This window comes from Elgaria multicarinata, chromosome 13 (assembly GCF_023053635.1).
Source record: "Elgaria multicarinata webbii isolate HBS135686 ecotype San Diego chromosome 13, rElgMul1.1.pri, whole genome shotgun sequence".
In the NCBI taxonomy this organism is placed as follows: Eukaryota; Metazoa; Chordata; class Lepidosauria; order Squamata; family Anguidae; genus Elgaria; species Elgaria multicarinata.
Window position 1 is genome coordinate 6,580,786 of NC_086183.1, and position 27,907 is coordinate 6,608,692.

Here is a 27,907-nt window from a genome sequence, read left to right on the forward strand (position 1 = left end):
GCCAGATTCCGGCTGGACATCAGGAAAAACTTCCTGACTGTTAGAGCAGTGCGACAATGGAATCAGCTACCTAGGGAGGTTGTGGGCTCTCCCACACTAGAGGCATTCAAGAGGCAGCTGGACAACCATCTGTCGGGGATGCTTTAGGGTGGATTCCTGCATTGAGCAGGGGGTTGGACTAGATGGCCTTGTAGGCCCCTTCCAACTCTGCTATTCTATGATTCTAAGATAATATATATAGCTGCATATACTTTATAGGGAGATTGTAACACCACTCAATGTTATAGTCTACTCAGAATGAAGCCCCACTTGTTTCAGTGCTGTTAACTGAAGGTTTGACTATTAAACCTCTTTATATTTATAAAGAGAAGGCAAAGATAAAAGCAGAAATATGGAGACTCAAATTATTCAACACATGGATAATTCTAAGATGAAAGGGGTTGCAATGTACACAAAAGATTTTGATTAGAACTTTGAAAAAAAGAAAGGGTGGTTTTTTAAAACTGTTGATTTTGTGGTCTTTGAATTATTATAAATGACAATTAGAAGTAATGGAAAATACAGCTTTAGGCTGCAAGACTATACATACTTGGGAGAAAGCCCCATTGACTTCAGTGGGTTTATTTCAGAGTAGACATGAATTACACTACTAGTCATCTTAATAAGGATTTGGGAGGGATTGGCACGGCCGTCAATTATTTATTCATTACATTTATATTCTGCCCCATAGCCGAAGCTCTCTGGGCAGTCTACAAAGATTAAAAACAGTGAACATTAAAAACAAATATACAAAATTTAAAAGCATAAAAACAGACAAAATGTTATCAGTTGCCCACTTAGGTGCCACCTTTCCATTTCATTATGTATTTATTAGCAAATGAATCACAGAATCATAGTAGAGTTGGAAGGGCCACCATAAATTTTATCTCAATGTATTTAGAATCATAGAATAGTAGAGTTGGTAGGGACCTATAAGACCATGGAGTCCAACGCCCTGCTCAGTGCAGGAATCCACCCTAAAGCATCCCTGACAGATGGTTGTCCAGCTGCCTCTTGAAGGCCTGTAGTGTGGGAGAGCCCACAAACTCCCTAGGACATTGGTTCCATTGTTATACTGCTCTAACAGTTAGGAAGTTTTGCCTGGCTTCCTGTAACTTGAGCCCGTTATTCCGTGTCCTGCACTCTGGGAGGATCAAGAAGAGATCCTGGCCCTCCTCTGTGACAACCTTTCAAGTATTTGAAGAGTGCTATCATGTCTCCTCTCAATCTTCTCTTCTCCAGGCTAAACATGCCCAGTTCTTTCAGTCTCTCCTCATAGGGCTTTGTTTCCAGACCCCTGATCATCCTGGTTGCCCTCCTCTGAACACGCTCCAGCTTGTCTGCATCCTTCTTGAAGTGTAGAGAACAGAACTGAACGTAATACTCTAGATGAGGCCTAACCAGGGCAGAATAGAGGGAAACCAGTACCTCACACGATTTGGAAGCCATACTTCTATTAATGCATCCCAAAATAGCATTTGCTTTTCTTGCAGCCACGTCACACTGTTGGCTCATATTCAGCTTGTGATCTACAACGATTCCAAGATCCTTCTTGCTTGTAGTATTGCTGAGCCAAGTATCCCCCATCTTGAAGAAAGCTAACGCCTTTGCTCTACAGTTTGGCAGGTAATTTTAGACAGGATATCATAGCCTTACTGGGGAGGGAGTTCTTTAAATGGTCAGCTTTACCAATTACGCACACTTATTTCAAAATGTGGTGAGTCTGCCCAAGCAGGGCCGGGCAAAGCTGGTAGTAGGCCCGGGCCAGGTGGGAAATGTAGGCCCCATTTCAAACTGCTTATTAAGTATTTTTAATCAGTTCTAAAAACATGAACTAGAACGATTTATTTTAAAAAAAGGTAATGGCAAGCACTTTTATTCAAGATGTATATATGACATCACTTCTTCACATTCAGAAATGCTTTTAGTGCTTTTCTTTGGGCAATTTCATCACCAACAACAGAAAAATCAAGCAACTTTGCCCAGGGGGACTCGGAGTAGGCCCCATCAAAATCGTAGGCCCATGCCAACTGGCCCCACTGCCCCGCCCCTCTGCCCAGCCCTGTGCCCAAGACTCCTGCCTTTATACACCATCATAGCCCTGCAGCAGTCAGGGCCAAACAGCAGCATAGCAAAGCTTCTCCCACTGACCACCCACAAGAAATGCAAGTATTTCCAAAGAAAAGAACACAAGCAGTCATGAGTACCAAAAGTAACAATTTTAATCACACTACTTAAAAAACAACATATTTTACTATATTTACCCCCAGATGTTTTGGAATTCAACTCCCATCTGCCCCAGCCAGCATGGCCAATGGTCAGGTCAGGAATGGTGGGAGTTGTAGTCCAAAACATCTGGAGGGTACCAAGTCCGGTAAGGCTGCTGTAGGCTGAGCCTGATGTTCCAGAATATAAGCCAAAGTGAATCATTCATATTTTTCTAGAAACATTAGCAAGCAATGTGAAGTTACAAATGCATTACAATTCTTTAAAACTGCATTTCACCGCGTAACAGTCCATTGATTCACTCTTGTAATTAATATCAAGCATCAACCTGTTCATCAAAAGTATTTAATACATGAAATGTTAATGGTTATGTAGCCATTATTTGACAATATTTGGTCAATCAATCAGATCTTTTTTGACCAATCAATTGCCCAGCCGCTATTTCCTTTGCCTAATGACACATTCAACACAAGGGTTATTCATTCAGAAACGTACAAAAAGCTTTACAGAGTGAGAACATTTTGGAATCAATAAGTCATTGCAGTATTTAGGGGAAATCCCTCCGACTCCCCTTAGTTGTTAAACATGGCCAAAGCGTACAAACATAATTGTATCACAAGTTAAATGGATTCCTCCCCACTTCGCTCTACATCCCGTCCCTCATAGCTATGGGTTCATTAAGGTTCCAAGACGAATCTTGCAGGCTGAGAGCACTCAACCTATTGTCCATCTCTTCCAGGAAGCCTTCATCCAACGATTCAGCAGCTATACCCTCTTTCCCATTAGGGACATAAACATGGATCTCCATTTTTGGTCTTCTAATCTGGGGCAGGGATGGGTCTGCCCTAGGCAGTGGTACATAGGTCATCCCACTGACCATTAAATTCTGTACTCTGGGGAGAGCAGATGGTCTGCAGCGTTGGCCGTGCCACTTGGATCCTGGCCAGAAATCACACCTGGTCTTGCAGGGGGAGGGCTTGGCAGCAAGTCGAACAGGGCTGGAAAAGTGGAGGTAAGTGTATTTTTCCTTCAAGCAGCTGCCCGAGCTCATGTTGGAAGGGGAACTGTTCCAACCTCCACCACCTTTCGACGGAACCGGTCCAGCAGGAAGCTCTAGGAAAGGCAGTTTTATGTTCTTCCAGCCTTCATTACTGAGGGCTTTGGACTTGTCCTGGGGGGGGGGGGGGGTGTAAAAAAAAGAGAGAGAAGAAAAAAAACCACCGACTGGATTATTGGGCGTAACTGGCGTCATTTTGTATGACTCGGCTTACTTTGTGTAGCATGATCAGCTGTTCAACTTAATAGAAGTGGCACAAGCAGTGTGGACTATGGCCTTTCTGGAGATAAGTAGAGTCCCCGGCTGCCTCTCTGCCGTGCTACGTTGCTGGAGAGCAGCTAAGGAGACTGCCACTGAAAGGTAGTGAGTGGAAACATTTAATTTAGATAGGGCAGATATAGATTTAGTTCTGTGCTCACCTTCAAAGGTTAGTGGCTGACTGGGGCAGTCTGCCTAGCTCACACAGTGGTTGTAAAGAAAAAAAAATGGGGCGTCTATACTCTCCTGAGCTCTCTGGAGGAAGGGGTGGAGTAACAATGAAATAAAAGCACACCAAGAAAGCAGAGCTGTGCATGTATACAGAGTGCACACTCCTACGCTGAATGTGGTTGCTGAAAATCTTTCCCGCTGCGGAGTCTACATTTCAAATTACGCAGATGCCTGTATTTTGCACCAATGGCCTCATATGAAAGGGTCTTCTACCAAGTCAAATCATTGATCCAGCCACTCAAGACTAGCAGTGGCTCTTTTGTACCACCCTAAACACCAGAAATTTACTGGAGAAGGGATTAAACTGAAGACCTTCTGCTTGGAAAGCATGTGCTCTACCACTGAGCTGGGAGCCCTCAATGTACATGCTTTAGAACCCATGTTTGGTCTGCCAAAGCCTCGAGCCTTTTGCAGGATTACTTGAGTTTTCCTATTTAGCAGCCCTGACCTAATTTTCATGCTAAGTATTTCTTATGTTTATACCATGCCTTTTCCCCTCTTACAAAGAATCCAAGGCAGCTTACCTTCCAAATTAAAGACTAGTGATGGAAAAAGTCTAGCCACTGGGGCTAAAGAACCCTCAAAGTGATTTTCTCATAACGTTATGCAAAAAAGGAGGAAGAATATTGAACTCTGATCTGCATAGCTATGGAATTGCAGTAACTAAACCAGTGTACCAAAACTTCAGTACACCTTCAGCAGTGGCTTTCATTCTGATCTGAAAGAAATCTGTCAACCTGGTTTAGTCACTCAGCTCTTCGCCATAGTTTCCCATCTATAAAATTGGAATGTATAGTGATGTGTTCCAGCTATTCATTTACTGAAGTGCATTAAGAGAAGCAGACTCACCTGGGGAATTCTGCTACATTTTCTCAACCTCCAACTGCAAGGCTGGTGACCGAGATGAGAGAAGCGCACTGGTAGACATGGAATCAGAGGGGTCCTATCTGTGCCCAAATGAGCAATATGCATATTGTATTCTGTCTTCATCACCACCTCTGGATGGATTAGGCACGTTAATAATAATAGGAAAATTTGCCGTCTGATGCCTTATTGGCGACTGGCCTCCCGCTGCTTTTTCTCTGCCCTTAGAGGAGATTCAAAGCTTACAGATAAATAATTCAAACTTGAATTCTATGTAATATTCATTAGCAACAGGGTTGAGGTTAATCTCATTGACAGCCTTGTAACAAGAGTCCTTTCCTTCGTAGGAAAACGGCAGCAGCATGAGCAGAAAGCGATTGTGAGTTCTGAAGCGGAAAGGCCTCAGATAGTACAAAGATTTTAAACTATTACTAATTTGTATGCTATCGGCAGTGTTCGTACCAAGTCACCCCAAAATCCATTTTATTAGGAATTTGTCTTATTTTCCAAAACCAAGGCTTATCAATTAGGTTTTGGTAAAAGCAGAAGGGGATACTGTGGGACTCATTTGACAGGGACACAGCCTCTATCGGTCTTGCTCACCACTGTAGACAACTATTTTCTGTTGATTAAAAAAGGAAGTTGAGCACAATTTGCAAGAAGTGACAACTGATGATTGTATAAACGCAAAGACAGAACCTGATTTGCAAACAGCTCAAGTTAAGCAATTTTGAGTATCCATGTTCTTTCCAGCATATTTTCAGAACTCTTGACGACCTAAATCTTTTGACACATATTTGGAAGCAAACTCTGATGTCTTATAATATTAAAAGGTTGATCTGAATGTTCAGAACAGTTGTGTCGTATTGACCTATAGCCAAAATTGCCCCTTAGGTAATGCTTTCTCCCTGACTGCTGGAAGCTAGAATGCTGGGAGACAATTTCTAATGTGCTTTTTGGATAAAAGGTACTGGGGGAGCATTCAACCAAACACTTCCCACGCTAGTATTGAGAAGTAGAATAGATGCTTAAAGGAAAAATGTGTAGATCCCTTGAATATAGGATCAAAGTCAAGTTTCAAACCTCAGCTTTGTTCTTTGCAGCATATGCGGGTATTACTGTAGTTTATAACAATAACAAGTAGTCTACTCACACAAGTAGACTCCTCATATAAAGTATTTGATAAACATCTAACTTTTCAGCTCACACACAAGAAAATCACTTGCGTGAGCAGCTATTCATACAATATCTTGCTGTCACTATCAAATCATCAATCTGCCGCCCAGCAGTGTTTTTTAAAGAGTTGTCTGGAGGCTACTACATGCAAGCCCCAAGGACATGGTAGAACCATCTGAGGCCCACTCTAATGAATTTGCTAGGCACTTCCAGAATAAAATCTTTGGCATCCGCCAAGATTTAGACTCCAATGTTATAGCAGGTGAATCTAGTGAAGTATCCAGAGCACGGTCTTGTCCAGTTTTCTTGGATGAGTTTCAGTTGGTACAGCTCAAGGATGTTGACAAGTACTTGGACAAGTTCGTGCGACCACCTCTGTATTGGACCCTTGCCCATCTTGGCTAATAAAAGCTAGCAGGGATGGAACAGCCGGCTTGGCCAGGGAGGTGATGAATGCCTCTCTGCGAGAGGGAAGGGTCCCAGCCCATCTGAAAGAGGCAGTAGTAAGCCCGCTCCTAAAGAAAACTTCCCTGAACCTGGAAATTCTTAATAACTATTAAGTTAACTGTCCAGTAGCAGTTGTTCCATTCCTGTGCAAGGTCCTTGACCAAGTGGTTGCTGTCCAGCTCCAGACATTCTTGGATGAGACTGATTACCTGGATCCATTTCAGTCGGGTTTCAGGCCTAGTTTTGAAACTGTGTCAGGAGAAAGATGGGGAGTGTTGATTCTCCCTGATCTCTCAGTGGCTTTCAATACCATCGACCATGGTAACCTGGGACGACTGAGTTGGGAGTAGGAGGTACTGCATTGCAGTGGTTCCGCTCCCAATTAGTGGGTCAGTTCCAGGAGGTGGTGCTTGGGGAACATTGCTCAGCCCTGTGGCTTCTCCAGTATGGGATTCCGCAGAGGTCAGTCTTGTTCCCCATGCTGTTCAACATCAACATGAAACTGTTGAGTGTGGTCATTCTGAGTTTTGGAGTGCATTGTCATCAGTACACTGAGCAGCTCTTTCTCATCTTCACCAGGTGAGGCTATGGATGTGCTGAACAGGTACCTGACTGCGACAATGGACTGGATGAGGGCTAATAAACTGAATCTCAATCCAGACAACTGTTGCACACTTGAGGCTCAGGTGGCATGGAGTGCCTTCTACCAAGTTCAGTTGGTGGCCCAGCTACACCCCTATCTGGACCTGGCTTCAGTTGTCTATGCTCTGGTAACCTCCAAGTTAGGTTACTGCAATCCACTCTACATGGGGCTGCCTTTGAGGACGGTTCAGAAGCTGCAGATTGTGCAAAATGCAGCAGTCACATTGATAACAGGAACAAGAAGGTTCAAACATATTAAGACAGACTCTGGCTGCCTGTACATTTCTGAGCCCAATTCAAGGTGGTTTTAACCTATAAAGCCTTACACGGCTTGGGATCACACTACCTGACAGAACGCCTCTCCCAACATGAGCCTACCTGTACACTACACTCAACATCTAAAGTCCTCCTCCAGGTGCCTACTCCAAGGGAAGATCAGAGGATGGCAACAAGGGAGAGGGCCTTTTCAGTGATCCCTTCCCTCCTCCCCCCAATAATTAAGAGAATTATCTCAGAGGCTTGCCTGGCACCAACATTGTTCTTTTCAGCACCAGGTCAAGACTTTTCTCCCAGGCATTTAACAGCATGTTGAGTTTTTAGCTGACCCCAGAATACTTGTTTTAAAAGTTGTCTGTTTTTATCATAGAATGGCAGAGTTGGAAGGGGCCTACAAGGCCATCGAGTCCAACCCCCTGCTCAATGCAGGAATCCACCCTAAAGCATCCCTGACAGATGCTTGTCCAGCTGCCTCTTGAAGGCCTCTAGTGTGGGAGAGCCCACAACCTCCCTAGGGAACTGATTCCATTGTCATACTGCTCTAACAGTCAGGAAGTTTTTCCTGATGTCCAGCTGGAATCTGGCTTCCTTTAACTTGAGCCCGTTATTCCATGTCCTGCACTCTGGGAGGATCGAGAAGAGATCCTGGCCCTCCTCGGTGTGACAACCTTTTCAGTATTTGAAGAGTGCTCTCATGTCTCCCCTCAATCTTCTCTTCTCCAGGCTAAACATGCCCAGTTCTTTCAGTCTCTCTTCATAGGGCTTTGTTTCCAGAGCCCTGATCATCCTGGTTGCCCTCCTCATCACAAGATACTTTGGAATATAACATCCATCACACCTGACTATGGTCCCTGCTGGCTGGGGATTATGGGTGTTGTAGTGCAAAACATTTGGAGGGCACCAGGTTGCCTACCTCCGAGGTCAGGGAAAGCTGTCTTATAAGGTTATAGGAGTCAGGGAGGGGGTCATATCTCATAAGCATATAGGGACATAGGGAGGGGTTATAGTGCCATAGTAGAACGTCTGCTTTGCATGCAGAAGGGCCCGGATTTGATAAAGGCGGCAAACTCCATGTTCAGCATTATTAGAAAACGAATTGAGACTAGAACTGCCAGTATCCTACTGCCTTTATACAAATCTATGGTGCGACCACATTTCGAATACTGCATACAGTTCTGGTCGCCACACCAGAATTTGTAGAGCTGGAAAAGGTGCAGAAAAGGGGAACTAAAATGATCAAGACGGGAGTGTCTCCTCTGTGAGGGAAAGTTACAACAGGTGGGATTGTTTAGCTTTAAGAAAAGGAAGCTAAGTGGAGACATGATAGAGGTGTACAAAATTATGCATGGTGTAGAGAATGGGAAGAGGGAGACATTTTTCTCCCTCTCATATTAGAATCCAGGGTCATCCCATGAAGCGGATTGGGGGAGATTCAGGACAGATAAAAGGAAGGACTTCTTCACACAGCGCATTGTTAAACTGGCATTCACTACAAGATGTGGTGATGGCCACCAATTTGGATGGCTTTAAAAAGGAGTTGGATAAATGCCTGGAAAAGACTATCCATGGCTACTAGTTCTCATGTCTGGCTGCCTCCTAGTATCTGAGGCAGTAGGCATAGGAGGGTGCTGTTGCACGTGCCTTGCTTGTGGGTCCTGGGTCAGCAGCAGGTTGGCCACCGTGTGAACAGAGTGCTGGACTTGATGGACCCTTAGTCTGATCCAGCAGGGCTCTTACTTCTTGAAGGGCTCTTACATTCTTTTGAGATCAGAATACACCCGTGTCATGTTCCTATGTGCACAAAGCTGAAATCCCAAGCATACTTCCTAAGGACCGAATCCTATTAATTCAGTGGGACTTGCTCTATTAGTGTGATCTTAAACATGTTTACACAAGAGTATTTTCAGAGCAAGCGGTCTATAAGGAGCACAATTCAGAACTTAAGCCAATTGGGTAATTTGGGGTTCCAAGCCATCAGCTTTCTCCAGATCTGGTATTTTCAATCCGCTCCAATTATAGTAGGGTACTCTGTATGAGTTTTTAAAAGAAGACACCATAGCTTTAAAGGTTTATGAATATTTATTGAAGTTTTGAAGAGGCTGCTGCTGCTGCGGAGTCCCTGGACACCTCTCTTCCGCATTCAGGACCAGCTTCTTTCTCCTGCAGAAGCAATGTACGAAGTTAGAACCTTACCTCTAAGGAATAATATACATTCATCTTCTGCAATATGAGCACACATGATGTTTTGAGCAGCTGAATATTAGCATTGGTCAGTACATGTTTGTACAGTAACATGTTTAAAATGAAGCAAACTGACTGCCAAGTTAGAATTTGACAGTTTAGATCCAAGTTAATACTGCTGGTAGTACATAAGCACAAACACTCTTGGATTACATTTTCAAATATAAGAAAACTGTACTTCCTCCCTAAAGTAGCAAAGAAATCTTACTCATGTTCAATAGTAGCCTTATAAACATGAGATGTAACTCATTTAGGGCTGCCTGCGCTGAGGAGAACAGCATCACGACAATGGAACTATCAGATGGGTTTAGGAAACTACTTGTTTGTCAATGCAAAATTATCACTAGGTCAGTGGCACTGCTCCATGCTCAGCCCTAACCACTCTGCTACTTACCTGCTCACTATGTAGGGCTTCCGACTCTCCATCATTCAACTGTGCTGGCATCTGCTGGCTCGTGTTCTACTGCAAGAAGAAGAAGCTCAAATTGTAGTAATAGTGCAAAATGTAGTTAAAACTTATTGTGGAATGCCTGTTTAGGCAAGAAACTACTTCAATTAAGACATCTTGGACCAGGTTTTAATTAATTCAAGCAAAAATCTAAAGGATAATGTGCTGCCAGAGGTCAGAAATACCCCTTATGTTACCTGGAAATTCACTAAATTTTTAGGTAACAGTAATATAATCCCTTTTCCCCCAAGGGGTAATCAAATAACATTTGGTGTATAAGAACAAATTGGAAAATATCTCTGGTAGAACTCTTATAGAAAATCAAATGACAAATTGGTCTGATACACCATGGACCACCAATGAGAGAACCAGTCGAATGCTAAATCTCATTTTTTAAAAAAAAATCTGTGGCTTGTTTTGAATAGATGAATGTTAACATGTTTCTAGTGAAGTGGTATCTGTAAGGTAAGTTGTATGGAAACAGTCTCTTAATGGATTTAACAAGTGAAACTGACTGAAAGGCATACCAAGTAAATTTCAATGCAGTAGTTTGAAGAATACAAGGGTAGAAGCCATGCATTATCTGGTTCAAAGATAAGCATCATTTGTCATTAAGGTAGAAATCCTACATACTTACATATGAGCAATTTCCACTGACCCCAATCGGGCCTACCTCTGACTACACATCAGGAGTGCACTGAACATTTGTTTACTTGAAACTCAAGTTGGAGAATTACTGTTAAACAGCACTCCACAACCTGGTGCCTTCCAGATGTATTGACCTATGACCATGTTGACTGAAGGCAATGAGCATTCCAGTCTAAGGCCCTTTCTACACCTACGGGTGTAAAGGGAGGGAGAGGGGGCGATCCTGGACGTACCTGCTTCCGGGATCGTCACCCTCAGTCTACACAGGCTGCGTGACGTCACTGTTGTCACACCCGTCATTTTAATTTTTTTTAAAGGGAAAGAGCTGGAGCACACTCACGCACCAAAAGAATTTAAAAAGTGAAAAGAGAAAAAAGCCCCGACCCCGCTTCCCACCCCCAATGGCCCTGGACTCCCCCAGTCCCAACTCCTTCCCTGATGACCTCCGCTACTCGCGGGGAAGATAGAAGAAGCTGGGACAGGCACCCACACCGCCCGTGGTCCTTGGGATCATCCCAGGACAGCATGTAAAACTGGGATAACTGAGGTCACACATCTGGACACACAGGAATGATCCCTCCAAAAAACGATGATGTAGAAAGGGCCTAAGACATCTGAAGGGAACAGGGTTGGGGAAGGCTACTTTAAGAAATGGACTCAAGCATATCAGGTAAAGTAAAGCATCCAAGACTGAAGGGTTGCTCGCATGACAGCCCACCATATTATAAAATAACCCACGGTGAGGGTGCGGCATGTGTGGGGTGCATGGGGCTGTCTTTTTGAATATGCAACCCCTACTCAGAGAATGAACCACCACCTTTGCATAACCCATGGTCTGTTTTAGGATTATGTGAGATTGTTTAACCCTTGCATAACCCACACTTGCCTAGTTTGCATGACACAATAATTGCTGAGCAGGGATTAGATATACAATGTGGTGCCCACTTGTTGTGGGTTAAATAACCTACGATGAGCCACAACATGTCATCTGAGCCAGGTCAACTGAGAAGTAATTATACCAGTACAAGTGAGCATTTTAGTAACACAAGCAGTAGAGTACACAAAGGGACAAATCAGGTCAATAAACAGAGCTTCATTTTCTCTTCTTGCCTTTCTGCTACCTGCAGGGTACCCAGCCATGGATCTAGTTAGAAGAGAGAAGCTAGATGGGGCAATGGAAAGCATCTCACACACTAGAAGAGCTGGAAAAGATGTTTAAGGTAGGTACATGATAGAGATGCTCAAGGCTGTTGATGGACATATCCCAAGGCTGTTTAGCTCAGCAGTTTACTCTTTCCCACCCCAAATGTTTAGCATCTGGTCATTTCTAGGCTATATGAAATGGAGATCCTTACCTCATATGGAGCAGCATTCAGGGTTCATCCAGCGGGTATTACCTTCACCTAAAGGATAAGAAATGAAGTTAGCAGAGGAATAGAGACTACAGAGTTTCTGAAAACAAAAGTTTAAACATCAGAGTTAACTTATGGATTGGTAAACTGAGGGGAGTTTACAAATTCTGCCAATACAGTCATTGGGAAGTAGCATGGGGCACAAGTAGGAGAAGATGAATAGTTTAATTCAAAGACTGAAACACAGGATAATGAACAAATGCAGCTAGTCCTAATGACTTCTTAATCCTCAACTGCCAGCCTATGCATAAGGATATTTGCAGCCAGAGGTATGTTACCCCTTATGTGCAGATGCAAAGCCATTGCATTCAACTACTTGGTTGCCTCTCTGAATTGCTGCCATACACCCTCCCTCCTCATGAACCAAATCATCCTTTGAACCAATTGAACGCCAGTCCAAATATCTTCTGAATCTTCGCAATACAGATAGGGATTTGCTTCTTAAACTTCCTACTAGCTCTTTCCCCCTGCAGTTGTCCCCTCTATACCACAAGCCCCATTTCAGATAGCCTCATTAAGGGCGTACAGTGAGTGAAAGGACAACCTTTCCACCTGCAACTAACGCTTAATGGCCCTTAAGAAGGTAAGAGACACTGCCAAGCCAGCCAATGTGCCAGTTTCCTCAAGTCCACATCTTGGCTTAATGTTTTTCCAAAACAGAAGGAACGAACACATTTTAGGATATAGTAACACAAATCATGTTCTTCTCCATCACTAGCTATTTATTTGCAGCCATCCCTTCCCACATCTCATTGTACTGGTGTTCAATGTCATAGTTATCAGATGGGGATTTGAATACACCCACCATGGGCTTTCACAGGCACATGCTGCTAATGTAAGAATCCAGACTGGGAGAAGCCATCTCCTCCCCCACCCAGCCCCCCACCCTTGCAGCATTTGCTTAACCCCACCGAGTGGCATAGAGACAGATCTGCAACTGACCTGTTGATTCCAACCTTGCTAGCTGTGATGGTGGAAAACAACCAATGGTCCAAACAAACCTAAAAAAGCACAATCTCTTCATATTGGGCTCCATTTTAGAATAAAGTGAGCACAGGCCTTCCTGATCAGCAGGAAATCATTAGCTCAGCCCCGCGTAGCTTGGGTGCATTACAAGCCTCAGGCTTTTGTTGAGCTATTGGGGTGGGAATGGGGGACTGCAGCCAATAGAAGCTTTGCACACTCAATATAATAATTAGCCTTCCTCCCCCAGAAAGTTATGAAGTGCTTCTCTCCTGACAGCACCAGTAAATCGGAACCGAGGGCCTAGCAGATTACGCTTAATGTATTCTGGCACCACACTTCTGAGCTCTGAAGTCAGCTTTTGCAAGAAATCAAAACAATTCGTAGAACAGGATGAAAATTAAAAATGGAACACAATGCAAGCACTTTTAGTTATTTCTCATGCCACTTACAAAGTGGTATTTTGAGCAGAAAAGAGTTACTGCCTGTAAAGATATCTACTATATTCCTGTTGTCACTGTAGTTAAGTATATAACCCCACAGACTTATTCCAACTCACCTGCTCTAAGAGAAATATCTACTAGATCCAATTATTCGGAGAGTAAATATTATTGGTACAATCCCACACATCAAGTAAACCCTTGGCATATTGGTCAAGATTGAGCACATCTACTGTGGTTGGACAGATTTGCAACCCAGTTACACAGCAAACATACTGCTTTTTGTTTATTGAGTTCAAAGTGGAACTGTAGTCACTAGCGTTGAGATCTAACTTGGTTTGAAGGTAACTAGTCTTGCAATGCATATACTGTTCATACTGATAGGATTTCAAGCATACATTTCTCTTGCAGACTGGATAAGACTGGCTTACCTAGTCCAAGGCCTAGTTATCTTTAGGATTCATTGTTGAATCCTGCTCATTCGCAAGTGCCTTTTCTTGAAATACAATACCTAGGTATGACGGAAGCATACTTCAGCCCTGAGTAAAATATTGCTAATTCTTGTGCATTGGCCAAGAACCAGATTAAGAAACACATTAGAGACACATATTGAACTAGCTAGCACAACAAAGCCAACAGACTTGGAGGGCAAATACATGTTAGGTATGTAACCCCATTATGTATTTTTCACAACCAATAAAGCAAAGGAAGCTTGGTAAGATGTATGAAATATGAGAAGTGGGAGCTATCAATTCTTCAATGTATCATTTGAACAAATGCCATCATCCCGCAGCCACCCAAACGCATTACATAAATGACCGCTACAGTTACAATATACCACTCCCCAACCTTCAAGCTTAACACAGCAACCATTTATTGCCCAGTGGCAAGTTACCAATGTATTTATCTGTCTAGACAAGAAAGGGCTGCAATGTGACTTTTGCCATGAGTCTAGTATGTATTAAGAATACTTATTCCTACGAGCAACAAACAGGACCTTGAGTAGTTAGGATATTTACAAGTTGTACACCCTTTCCCCTCCCACTGAGCTCTAAGGTCTTTGGCACACAGTAAAGATGGAAACAAGTCATAAGCACGAAGAAATCGCGGGTCTGAGGCACATCTCTCAGCATTACGGTGAGCTTGCCTAATGCTGACTGCAGGTTAGGCCTCAAATCTAAGCATCATACAGTATGAGTAGTGCTGCACTGAAATCCCATGGTCAGGAGTGTGATGCCAGAATACCCCCACAGCAACATTACACAGAAAGTCACCAAGTTAATTATAGTGCTTTTTTACCTACCTGTATGCAGGCGACAATGAGAATCTCGGAGCAAGCAGGAATACTACATCCAGGTCCTAATGTCCATTGCCACTTGTGGTACTACGTTCCTCACAGTTATGCACTGCAGAAATGCTGTCTAATTGCTGTTACGTAGCAGGCCACTACTTTTAAACAGTGTCAAATTGCAGTCTCAAACTCCAGAAAAAAGCATGCTGCCACAAGTGGTTGCCAAGGAGATGCCAAGAACTTTTTTAAAAAACGGAGATACCACAGAATACGCACAGAAACAGAAATTCAGTTTTTCATTATAACTGGCAAAGATGTGGTTAAAGCATGCTTGGGGTTGTCAATACATGGGAAGACCCTAGAATGTGCACTAATGCCCTTTAGAAATGGACTAAAAGCTTAATGGGCATGCAGAAGTTTAATAGCAACTCTTCTGCTCAAAATGCACTGGGAAGTAAGCCTAAACAAGTGGTGAGAACTCTAAATGGAACATCCAATTCAGTGAAAACTCAAAATCAATTAATTTGCTAGTACTTGGGGGGCATCCTGCTTAAAGTGCTTTGAAGTTGACTACTGTAGATGTATTAAGTATGTGCAGTTGACAACAGCACTTGTCAGGGAAGATTATGAATCTACTGCAGCTCTCACTATTTCCTTCCAGATTTAACATCAGCCAACTTTTAGACAGAATGAAACAAGAGATGAACCTTAGGAAGGTAATGGGACCATCAGCCTCCTTCACTCTTCAAGATTACAGTACTACAAAAGAGCATGGTTTAGGATATGTGCCAGCATCCTAAGGAAAAATGGCATGTAATCTGAAAAATAAACTGAAAATTAGTGTCTGTGTCCAGAGGCCCCCACCACTGTCAATCTCAGAATTTCCTACAGCGGGTGTCCCATGAACACCCCTTTAAAAAATGACCTGCAAATGGCTGAGCCCCTAAAACCCACTGACATTTAAGCTGAATTTCCAAATTTCACTGAATTGTATTACAAGGGCTCCTCTACATTTGTTTCCAGTGCAAGAAGTGTAGATTAATTTTTCCCATACAGTTTAAATAGCAGCTGGCTTCATGTTGTATATTCTTGAATGCATCTGGGAATGTAGCTCAATCCAACCACAACACTAGAGGCAATCATCCAGCAACCTTGACCATCAACAGTTTACCAGGTTTTTTGCATTTAAATTGTTTGCTTAGCATATACCTTTGTACTAATAAGTTTGCATTGTCAAAGTGCTTAATAACTGATGGCACCAAGGCTTTATCCACTCTTGTTGCGAACACTTTTAAGATAGCCCATTCTTCCCAAAACAGAGTAAGACATTTAAAGTAGGGGTGGGGAACCTGAGGCTGAGGGCCATATGCTGCTCTCAGCATAATTTCATGCAGTTGGGGAGAGCTAAAAGAAGGAGGGACAACCAAAATGGATGAAACGATGGAAGAGATCAATTCAGGTCTCTGACAAAAGCTATTGTTCTTTCCCCAGCAAGGAAGAAAGCAAGTGAGAAAAGGGGCAGCCCTGCCCACCTTTGGCTCCAGACCAACCCACCATCAGCATGCAGCTCCCCAACTGATAGCCTCAGAGGGTGTGTGTCCTCAATAGAAAAAAGGTTCCCCACCCCTGTTTTAAGTGATGAAGAACTACGTAACACTCAAGAATTGTTGAAAGAAAATACATCCAGAATTAAATGCAGAGTGGACTCCAATCAGGTTGATCTTCATTTCATCAACCCTTAGTACGTTTTACACTGGGTAACTCTGCACCCAGCATTCCAGGTGCTATCGGGGTATGGAGTCCAGGACATCTTGAATTCATACGTGTGTTTTTAATAAGTTAAGGTTCAAAGATTCAACTCTTCTACCAGGTTCAACACAACTTTGTACTATGTAGTCCTTATATTTAGGTTTTCAAGTGTCAAATTTTACTTGGCAAGTTACTACGATGTGGGACACTATGAAATATTTTGACCCAGAAGTTTCAAAGGATACTTTCATTTTTGCATTCCAGTTCCTAAATTATGGTACAAGTTATAAAATACAAGTGCCCTCCCATACTCAGTGTTTTTGTGATAAGCATATTGGTTAAATGTTGACTGTAAAATTGGCCAGCCAGATCCTATACACTGAGCCATATTGGGGGAAGGGGGATGTCACACTGAACAGTCCTTTAAAAGGAGATCAGTATATACACGCCATGTCATGACTTATGGAACATGGAATGAAGATGCTCTTAAGATACCTAGTAGCAAATGCTACCAGATCCCACCTTCTTACCCAGCAGCAAATCCCTTAACTCAGGGTTAACATCTAACCCATCTGACTGCAGCATTTGAAAGTTAACTCTGGATTATTTTACAAAGATTCCCTTTGCTCTCAAACTGTAGGGCAATTAAAACACCTAGAGTCAAACTCAAAATACTTAACGATGCTGCAACTTTTATAGAACTAAAGCTAGAGGCTTTTCAAAGAGTGAGACTTCGCCTATAAAGTTATTTCATATTCAAACCTAATTAGGTCTCAACATTGCATACTTGTAGGCAAGTAGGTCAATTAGACATTTTATGGCATGGCAACATCTAAGCCATATTGCGCAACACACTAGATTAGATTTCAAAGCAATGTATTGCACGTTGAAAAGTGCGACGTTTTTGCCCTGTATACTTGGGCCAGCGAATGGCAAAGTTTACGATATAAGAATCATTGCTACATTTAGTCTATTTATTTTCAGCACAGTAAAAAAAGTTTACACTTGGGAATTCTGGCACACGATACACTGCCATCAAGGTAGGGACGTTATACATCAAAAAAGCTAGGTTTTGAACACTGCATTACATAATTAGATTTTCTTGCCCAGACCACTTACAAATTCTAGGTCATTAAGTTTCTAACATCCATAAAAACGTAGCTTTCTTACTAAAATGCAAGAATTAAAAAAAAAAGAGTAGTGTCTAAACAAGACAAACAAAACTGGAATGAAAATCTAGAAGTCACATCTAAAATCGGGGTTTTTTGTTTGGGCCTTCATATTCTTCTCTCCCTCTCCCATAAGCTGCTGGAGTTCCAGGCCCCATTCCTCTAGGGCCCTGGCCACCTACAGGCCCCGCACCTCCCTGCCCAAATCGCTCAGGGCGCTATTAGAACAGTATTAAGAGTTCATTATGTGTAGTTGATGTCCATGTGTGTTAAGTATATATTTTAGAAGGTTCCGTAGTCAACGTTCGTCGATACAATCACCATTGAGTCGATCCACAGGTACCGGGAACATAGAAAGGAAAAAAGGGTAATTTAATAATTAGTTTAATTTAATACATGCCTTGAGGTATGTTCCCAACTTGATCCATTCTCAAATGTCTGTTTCAGCAAACAGATACTCCCTGAAGTGCTAGAAATGCAAGCATTAGTACAGGCTTGAACCAAGAATCCGCTCAGAAAGGAATTCTGGTAATCTGCCACAATTACTTGCTCATCTGTACTATAGTGCAAAATTGTCAGTCAAATAAGCCTAGCAAGAAGCCAGGTTCTGCTCCCTGTCTCATGTAAAGCAGATACCTACTCACCCGTTAAAAAGGCATGAGACCATCTCTTTTTGGGATGACCAAAAATTACTGTCTGCTTAGTGAAATGCAGAAGTCTTTGACAGCATCAGTTGTTAAGACACTAATGAAGTACAAGGAATAACATGGTCCTAATGATTTATCTAGCAAATACCAAAATATATATATATCAGGGAACAAACCTGCACTTTTAAAAGTTGTTCCACTGCATTAATGAGCCCTTGGAGGCCCCTAACATCAGGAAGTTTAGCAAGAAGTCCACTATAACTTTGCAGTTACTGAACACCTTCAGCTGGTCTCCCATGGACCCACAAAAGCTCAACCAGACTGCTATAAAGCAGACCGGCTAACTTGTACCTTCTCCACTGTACTTTTGTTTACTGAGCTATTAGGCATGAAGGAGAATGCAATACATCAAAGATTTTATTATTAATGCTGTGAGGTCAGTTTAGGAAGTAGTTTTATACAAAAAAAGTTTTAAATTTACTAAAGCTTACTACAGAAGCCAGTTCACTCAGTGACTCCTCAGATTAACTGTATGAATCCCTTAACCAGATACACACGCAGATGTATTATGTGAAAGGCTCATACACTCAGCTTTCTCCCCAATAATCCCACAAACCAAAACCTAGATTCCAGAGTACTTGCACTACAAAAAACACTGATGACAAATCAGATGCATGAGCCCTTCACTGATTTGCATAGGTATCTAATCATGGAGTCACAAAGAGTCTGGAATTCCTACCATATAAACGATCAAATTTCTTCTAACAACTGGCTTACAGTTATTAGACTGTCAATTTAACCTCCCAAAGGTCAAGTATTAAGAATGAACAAATCCTGTGTAGAGATAAATTTGCTTATAGGCTTCTAAGATTACATACTTGAGCAGGTAAGCACAGCACGCTGCTACATGCAAAGTACTACCCACTGGAACTTCAGGCACAGTTTTCCAGCATCACCATTCCGAGTGATTGAGGCTTTCAAGTATTTCATATGCTGTGTGTATAACTGTTAATTTTGAAAATGCACATCCAGGATTTACCAGACTATCTAGTTCAATAAAAGCCTGTTACTAACTGCTGACTCCCTTAAACTATAGGGTCACAGCCGTTGGACACCATCTTAAGAATTAGTACCTGGAAAAGAATGAGAGATTGGTTTCTACGAAAGTGACACATGAGCTACAAGCAGCTCGCCTTAGGAAGCAAAAGTTTCAATGCACAGATTAGCCTTGTCCCACCCCCACCACTGGCCATGATTTTATATCATGTTTTACAGCACACTCTTAAGGTGAATGTGTACCACCAACACAAGCACTGACTACACTTGGTTTGCAAAAGTAGTATTTACCAGTTATGAGCACTGCCGTTCTGCCATTACATTACTCCAAGCAGGCCCAGAGACCATGCCACACATATAGTGTGAATACATATATTTCTCCAAAGCCTACAAGTACAGGGGTATGAAGTCAAATTCAAAATTCATGGAGGACACGTCTATTACTGATAGCTACTTGTCATGATGGCTGTATGGGATTTCCAAGTTCAGAGGTAGTATATCAGTGAATACCGGTTGCTGGAGAGCAGCAACCGGAGAGAGCTATTGCCTTCATGCCTTGCTTGCAGGCATCCCAGAGGCACCTGGTTTGGGCTACTGTGGGAAACAGGATGGACCTCCAGTCATCCATTAGGGCTCTTCTTAAGTCGGGTAATTTAAGTATTAACTAAACATTATGACCAATTTATCTATATACTATCCTTTGAGAGTCAACAAGCAACTTGATCAAGAAGTACGGAACATAGAGGACTTGTCTAGAGAACTGCTTCTCTCCTCTTCACATGCTATGGCAAAAGCCAACGTATACAATGTGGTATACTGTGTTGCATCTGAATACTCACTACTGTCTACCTGTGACTAATCAGCTGCATCACAAAGAAGTAACTGTATAGTTTTCACAAGGTGCATTGATCTTATAATTAGGCTTGGAAGACTGTGTGTCTATTTCATGTTTCATTTCTATGCTGCACAGTTAATTCAAGTTCAGAAAGTGACGAAGACCACTTCTGCTCATTAAGCTAATTTCACCAAGAACTAATGACTTTCCCCAACAGATGCTTTGATTATCACAAAATTAAAGAGTTCGTTCCAAGCTTAACCAAAGAACTCCAAAGCCAACTAGCCACAGAAAGTCTGCTAATATCCATAGCAAAAGTGTCTGAGCACCATACTGGCAAAGACTAGGCTCAGTTTTACATTGCTCAACAAGCCCCTTGCTATTGCTATTATGCACACTGCTGGAAAAGGGAAGCCTAACTCAGTGTAGGTCACTTGGGATCAACACAAGAAAGAGGTGTTTCACATCTGCAAAATTTGTTTGGTACTGAAGTCAAGCTGCCACAGAATACATTACCATATCGCTTCCCATCATAGAGCCACTCATAGATGTTTGTCCAACTCCAGGACTGGTTTCATAGCCAAGGCCAGTACTACCACCTAAAGGTGGGAATTTCTGAGCAGCTGTACCATAGGGATCTATAAAAGAAATCCAAGTGATTACACACAGGGTGGATTACTATTGTTCTCATGGGTTAATTTAACTAAAAAAACTTCTTTACCTCCCATGTTCATTGTGGTGGTGCCACCCATTCTCATGTCTCTCTCCCTCTGTAAAGGCAAAGGCAAGAGTTTTAAAAACAAGCAAACCACTTCAAAACCTGGTACTCCTGATAAACAGAACGGTGTAAATTACAGAAACTCCACACAAACTGTTACCAATTTACTATGCCCCAGATTTACAGAAAGAAAACTGGGAAAGTATTTTAAAATTCCAATTACAAAACTAAGTAAGTTTTAAATTCTTAGGGATCAGCATGTGATGCAGGCACCTGGGCAACCAGGCTACTGAGTTCCCTCCAATCTGACTTACAGGGTCCATGTAACCCATTCTACTGTAACTTTCTTCCCTCTGTCTTCTCATTTGTTCTTCCATCTCACGTTGGCGGATCATCATCTCCTCTTCGCGCCTACGGCGCTCTTCTTCCTGCCTGAAAATTCAGAATACTTATTAGATTCCAGAGCATCACTGACTTATGCACCTGTGGAGATGCAAACAGTGCATTTGTTAATATTTATCATGATCTTGTGATACACTGTTAAAAACAAAAATTGATAGCCTCCACAATAAGTGTTAAATAGAGCACAATATATATTCCGTAGCCAGGACACAAAAAAAGTAGTAAAGACAGGCTTGAAAATTAGGCCACAAAAGATTTTTTCTAGCCTACTCGGAGCTGGCAGAGAAGCAACAGAAAGCTACGTTTCTAAGCTCGGCACAGAGAAGGAATGGAACATTACACTGCTCCTCTTCCAGTCAGGTACCTCACCTGCACGAAATCCTTGCTCACCTATGGCTATCAGGCAAGTGCTTAAACACAAGGTTGAATAAAGATTTGTAAGGCTATACTGTACCTCAACTGTATTTCCTTGCGTTTCTGCATCTCTTGATTGTGAAGTTCTTCCATACGCCTCAGTTCCTCTTGTCGCCTCATGAGATCTGAAAAATTGTTTAAAGTACCATTACTTCAAAGATTTTAATGACCATAGGTAATCAGTATCCTATCTGTTACCTAACAAAAAAAGCCAAATCCTTCTAGGATCAGATGATTGAAGTTAAGTTCACCTGAACAAAATTCAGCTTCAGTAGCAAAATCCAATACATAAAACGAGCTCTCAACAGTAAGTTCTTATGCTTAAAAATCCATGACTCCAAGGGGGGCGGGCGGTTTAAAGTCAATGTCACATGTACATGTGTTCAAATATTGATTAGCAATGGCCTAAACACATTTGGGCAGTGCCTGGAAGGTGAACAGTATTTCATACCCTTGTACTTCTCCAAGCGGTCCTTCAGCAATATTATGTATGTGGTACTTTTAAAGCAAATTTCTTCAGGAGACGCTTACAATAAAACACCAGTTTGATTTAAAGCAGCAAATCTACAAAAAATTGCTAACAATACAATAATGAGGGAAAGATGGGGGCAAATCAAGCAGTCAAGATGACATGGACCAATCAGCAGAAGATCTGTGCAAATACCTTGGCGTAAAAGGTTTGCCTGATGCTCATGATAGGCATCTTCCATTTCGCTTTCCAGTTTATCCTTGGCATCTTTCATGTTTTTCTCCACCTGATCTCTCTGCTGTTTCTCCATTTCATCCAAAGATTTCCACCGTTGGGAGTATTCATATTCAAAACTTCCAGGTTGTGCAAACCGTGGAGGAGTCTCTCTCTCCCTAGAATCCCAAATGAAAATCTAATCAACATTGCCAACATTGGTATACTGTCAATGGCCAGCAGCAAAGATGGGTATCAAATCACACAAAATTTTCAGGAGTACAAGAAGTCCATATGCATACTACATCATTGAAATCTAAAGACTTAATCTGTATAAATGCTATTCTTTTATTGTTAGCCACAGAATTAATATTAACATAATGAACGATAAAAATCAAATGAAGTAATGCTATACTAGTCAGAGCCGAAAGCAGTGTGTGTGTGTTTTCAGGTGACAATCCAAAGGAAGCACATATCATGCAAAGCTGTTCAGGCATGATAAAATTAGTACATTAACATTTTTCAGTGTTATTTAAAAACAAAACAAAAAACTAAACCTTGTAAGGGAAGCATGCTACTGAGCTGCTATGTCTTAAACTATTCCCAAATAAAGGTTTGTATTTGTTCTGAATATGACGTTGCATTGTATTGAGCAGTTTCCAGTAACCAAATATTCAACTGTTAGGTTACTGAGAAAGCTTTTAGGATACAGCATATAAAATTAACATGACATATTTAAGTAAACAGAACTAAAAGTCATAATTAGTATGTCAAATAATTTCCATCAATTTAGGGCAATGGAAAGTTTCTCAATATGGCAAGACACAATTTTAATAATCTGTGATATACCCTGATGAAAATGAGATTCATTGATGTAAAAAGAACAAAGGTAGTAATAGCTTCAAACAACAAATAAGTTATTATGCTATTTATACATGCTTAAAACTTACTTTTGATACATCGGATTTTTCTGAGCAAGCTTTTCTGGAAGACCATCTTCATCATCCAGTTGTTCAAGTGGTTCCACAATAACTGGCCTGGGTGTACTATAAAAAAAATCACAGCAAAACATCATAGAATCATGGAGTTGGAAGGGGCCTATAAGGCCATCAAGTCCAAGCCCCTGCTTAATGCAGGAATCTGCATTAAAGCATCCCTGACAGATGCTTGTCCAGCTGCATCTTGAATGCCTCTAGTGTGGGAGAGCCCACAACCTTCCTAGGTAATTGGTTCCATTATCATACTGCTCTAACAGTCAGGAACTTTTTCCTGATAGTCCAAGCTAGAATCTCGCTTCCTGTAATTTGAGCCCATTATTCTGTGTCCTGCACTTTGGGAGGATTGAGAAGAGATCCTGGGCCTCCTCTGCGTGACAACCTTTCAAGTATTTGAAGAGTGCTATCATGTCTCCCCTCAAATCTTCTCTTCTCCAGGCTAAACATGTCCAGTTCTTTCAGTCTCTCCTCTTAGGGCTTTGTTTCCAGACCCCAGATCATCCTCGTTGCCCTCCTCTGACAAATTTTACTCACTTTTAAATGCGGGTTTGCAAGTTATTTAAGCATTCAATCCATTGCATACAGCTAGATAAAACAGTGAAATTTACTCACGTTGTCAAAAGAAAAACACCTTCGGTGCAACGTTCAAATGCTTTTCGTGCTGCAGGTTTAGATGCAAATTCAACAATGCCTTTTCCTGTGGATCTGCCACGATCATCAACAATCACAATAGCTCTTTCAATTGGGCCAAACTGAGAGAAGGCTTCCTCTAGCAGTTCATTCGATACATATGGGGAGAGATTACGCACAGAAAGAGCAGCTGCATGGGTGGCGAAACGCACACGAAGTTGCCTTCCTCTCATGGGAATATCATCAAGTTCTGCCTTTGCAATTTCAGCCAGAGCTCTGGATTCCTGTGGACAGGTTATTAGCAAGAGAATTGTTAGAGCATCTTCAAATTGTACAGAATACAAGAATAATTTCTTCAGTAGAGATTATAAACAATGCTCACCAGTTTAATAAATCCAAAGCCTTTTCCCTTGTTGATGAAGACTTCACCAGGTTCACCATATTTAGAAAATAACCTCTTAAACTCCTCCTCTGTGATATCAGCAGGCAAATTCCCAACGAAGAGCCGGCATCGCTGAGTGTAAGTCTTCTCTCCAGGCCGTCTCAAAAGCGACAAATTGGCTTTAAAACCCTAAAAAATAAAGACAGACTTCATTTGAAAAGGTTTTTTAAAAAATGCTAGGTATCATATACTGTTCTGCAAAGCAAGTCAAATCTGATACCAAACTTCCCTCTAGAGGGCACTCCCATTAATTTTACATAGCCTTATACATATGTACCACCATCAATCCCGCCCCCATACACCTCATTACATGCATATTTCAGGCTGCACACCAATCAAGAATGAGCAGCTCTACTCTCCTGCTCCAAGAAACTATCACTCTTCTTCCATGCTCACTACACACCAACTCTTAAAGAAACAAGCTTTCTTCTCAAATAGCCCTACTCAACAACTTTAGAGTTTTCTGTTCAGTAAGGCTTCACCCTACATCACATTACCCTATACATCCCACAAGAGCTACTGACTCACATGCCCCTTTAATGAATGAAAAATATTTCCCAGGGCTGGTTGTTAGCACCTGTTTCAGAACTGTTTTCTCCTGGAATATTTGTATAGGTTTTCTAGCAATTTATTTTTTAAATTTCTAAACTGCCCTTTATTCAAGCAGATTCCAGGACACTGTACAAGGTATTATTTTAATAGAACTATAGAAACAATGTGCTTCCATACTAGCAGAAAATCTGAGAGGCAAACTATAAAACAAACAGATGCAATATAACCAGTTAAATGCCCAGAAGTCATGCCAGGATGCCATCCTTCATCCCAAAACTGTTACCAAATCATGGACCGTAAGTAACATTTTCCCAACTTGAGAATACATTCTACGTCAACAAGTATTCACAAATAGAAGGAATTCCTAGCTCTCATTTCCTTCTCAAAGGACACCCTTACAAAATGCTGTACATTTTAACTACCACTAGTTGAAGTACTGCCAATCATAAATTGGAATTCCACCAATGACATCATCCACTCCTGCAACATTTCACCTTAGGGAACTTGTATACACAATATATTATAGACCACTGTTGCTAACATGTTGTGCTAACATGTTGTGCACATGCATTGCAGACTACATTTTGTACCACTGATTACTCTCAGCCTGGTCCACACCACTCCCTTCCCCAAGCCCCAATCCAGTACCAAACACATTGCTTTAAAACTTGTTTATTGTCTGGCCTCAGAGCAAGACAGGACAGCTCTTTACAACTCCAGGCCATCACAAAGTCCTTTAAAATTTACCCTATCATTGAGAGGTGTCATACACCCAAAACAACCCTATAATCCCATTCTTCAGGAATCAATAAAAATATACTTGAATGCCAAACAAAGATATGCTTAATCTTCTATATCAGCCTCACTACCACCAGCCACTCTCCTCTGGCAAAACTGCTTCCAAATAGGAAAGGAGAAGGACACAACAGGATTCAGACCTTCAGTCAGCCACAAAACTTAGTCAGCAAAATCCTATGCATGTCTAACTCAGTAATTATTCTTGAACTCAGTAGAGCTTAATTCAAGGTAAATGTGCATAGGATTACAACCCAAGAGTCACTCCAGATATTGTTCATAACTCCTCCTCCAAGGATACAGAGAGGAATCCGTTTTAAAAGAAAGTCCAACCTCACCCCACCCCACCCCACCCCCGGAAAGTCCAGCAGAAACATCCACAACGGGAAAGGTAAAAGGGGGGCAAATCGGGCCAGTCTTCAACTGCACCAACGCGGGGGGGCATTTACCCCACCCTCCCTAGAACAGAAAGGGGGGGGGAGAACACGGCTCCCACCTGCCGGCATAAGCCCAACAGGGTTTAGGATACGTCTGAGGCTCTGACGTCAGAACACTCCAAATCCGGAGGCAAGATTGCCCCGCCCCCGACCTTGGGCCAGTCTCCCAACACACTTCCGCCTAAACGAGGATATAGAATGGGAGGGGAGGCCGGATAAAAGCCCCCGACCTCCACGATGGAAGAGTAGTAACAACTTAAGGCCATCGTTCAAAAACACACACACACACACACAATCTTAGGGTCGCGGGAAAGCATTACATCGGTTTCCCTTCTACGCCAGAAGGGAAATTTTCAAGGTGCCACAAAACTCGGGCTTTTTTCGTAGGCAATTCGGCAGGGCGGCTTCTAGGTCACCCTGTTCCCCCCCTCCCACCCGGGTTATGGATCGCCGCCACGCCCACCGCCAGACGACCCCGGGGGCCTCTCTCCGCCGCTCCCCCACCCAGCACATGCGCACTTCAGCCCACCAAGATGGCGCCGAGGAGTGCTGCACGGTGGCGGCGGGGAGGAGGGAAGGGAGAGCGCGCGAGCATGAGCCCCGCCGCCATCTTGTCCCGGCTGCCTGCGATGTCAGGGGCCCTCAGCGGCACTCACCTCCGCATCCGACATTTTCTCCCCGCCGGCGCCTTGCTGCTGCTGCTGCTGCTGTTGCGACGGGTGCTGCGACGGGTGCTGCTGCTGCTGCTGGGACGGGTGCTGGTGCTGGCTTTGGCCGCCGCGCCTCTCCCCGCCGCCGCGGTGCTGCCCGGGGCCTCCTCCGCCCTTGGGGCCGCCTCCTTGTTGGGAACCTCCCGGGCCTCCCTTCAGGCCGCCGACCGGTCCTGGAGACGGGCCCGGCCCTTTTTTAGAGCCCCCTTGGCCGGAGCTTTGGCTGGGCGGCGCGCTGGTCTGCTGAGGCGGCGGCTGATCCCCACCTCGGCCTCCGCTCTGGAGCCCCGAGGAGGCGGCGGGAGCCGAGGCCGAGCTCGGAGTGGTGACGGAGGAGGAGGAGGAGGAGGGCGGCGGCGGCGCCCCGACCTGGTTCTGGGTGGGCCCTCCCACAGCGGGCGACGAGCCCGCCGGGCTGGAGGAGACGGAGACGGAGGCCGCGGAGGAAGGCGGGGTGGAGGCCGAGCTGGGCGGCTTGTTGGGCTCCGACTTCGGAGGGCCGCCGAGGCCCCCGCCCATGTGGTGGTGGCTGCCTCGGGGCTGCCCTATCCCGGCCGCCATGCCCGGCGGCGGGGAACGGAAGTCGTGGGTCCCCGGGAGGCCGCCTCGGCCTCCGCCGCCCCCGCGCCGGTGGAAGCCGCCTCCGCGGCTACGAAAGCGGTCTCTCGACATGGCGAAAATGGTGGCGGTTGGGGTGGTACCTGGCAGCGACACGGCTCTTCCTCCCTCGTCAATGTCCCGCCGAGGACAAAATGGCGACTGCGCTGAGGTAAAAACGGCCTCGCCGCTGCCTTTGTCCCACCTTTATATAGCCTCGCCGAACAGGCGCAAACCCCGCCTCTCTTTTTTCTCCCCCTCGAGTGATCCAATACAAAACTAGTCTGGCCGTATTGATAGAGCCCTTAGCCAATCCGATTTTGAAACTACTAGCCTCCGAGAAAGAAGGGGGTGGGGCGAAAACCCGTCTCGCTCTTCTTTGCTCGACATTAAGCCAATAGCGAGCCGCAGTACAAGA

General features: G+C 43.3%; 1 protein-coding gene across 4 annotated transcripts; it reads right to left on the minus strand.

Moving 5' to 3' along the window:
* Positions 1 to 9,276: 9,276 nt before the first annotated feature.
* Positions 9,277 to 27,685, minus strand: SFPQ (splicing factor proline and glutamine rich). 4 transcript variants are annotated; one of them, XM_063140307.1, is made up of 13 exons: positions 26,839 to 27,685; positions 24,339 to 24,527; positions 23,939 to 24,240; positions 23,282 to 23,377; positions 22,314 to 22,510; positions 21,690 to 21,774; positions 21,148 to 21,265; positions 20,837 to 20,885; positions 20,632 to 20,753; positions 12,908 to 17,795; positions 11,909 to 11,956; positions 9,852 to 9,917; positions 9,277 to 9,376 (listed from the first exon to the last, which is right to left on the minus strand). In XM_063140307.1, the coding sequence occupies exons 1-10, from the start codon at positions 27,562 to 27,564 to the stop codon at positions 17,658 to 17,660; spliced, it is 2,022 nt and encodes a 673-aa protein (XP_062996377.1). In that variant the 5' UTR covers positions 27,565 to 27,685; the 3' UTR covers positions 9,277 to 9,376; positions 9,852 to 9,917; positions 11,909 to 11,956; positions 12,908 to 17,657. The 4 variants fall into 4 exon arrangements, with proteins under 4 accessions (XP_062996377.1, XP_062996376.1, XP_062996379.1 ...); XM_063140306.1 differs by having other exon boundaries at positions 9,852 to 9,920; XM_063140309.1 differs by lacking the exon at positions 12,908 to 17,795.
* Positions 27,686 to 27,907: the final 222 nt, after the last annotated feature.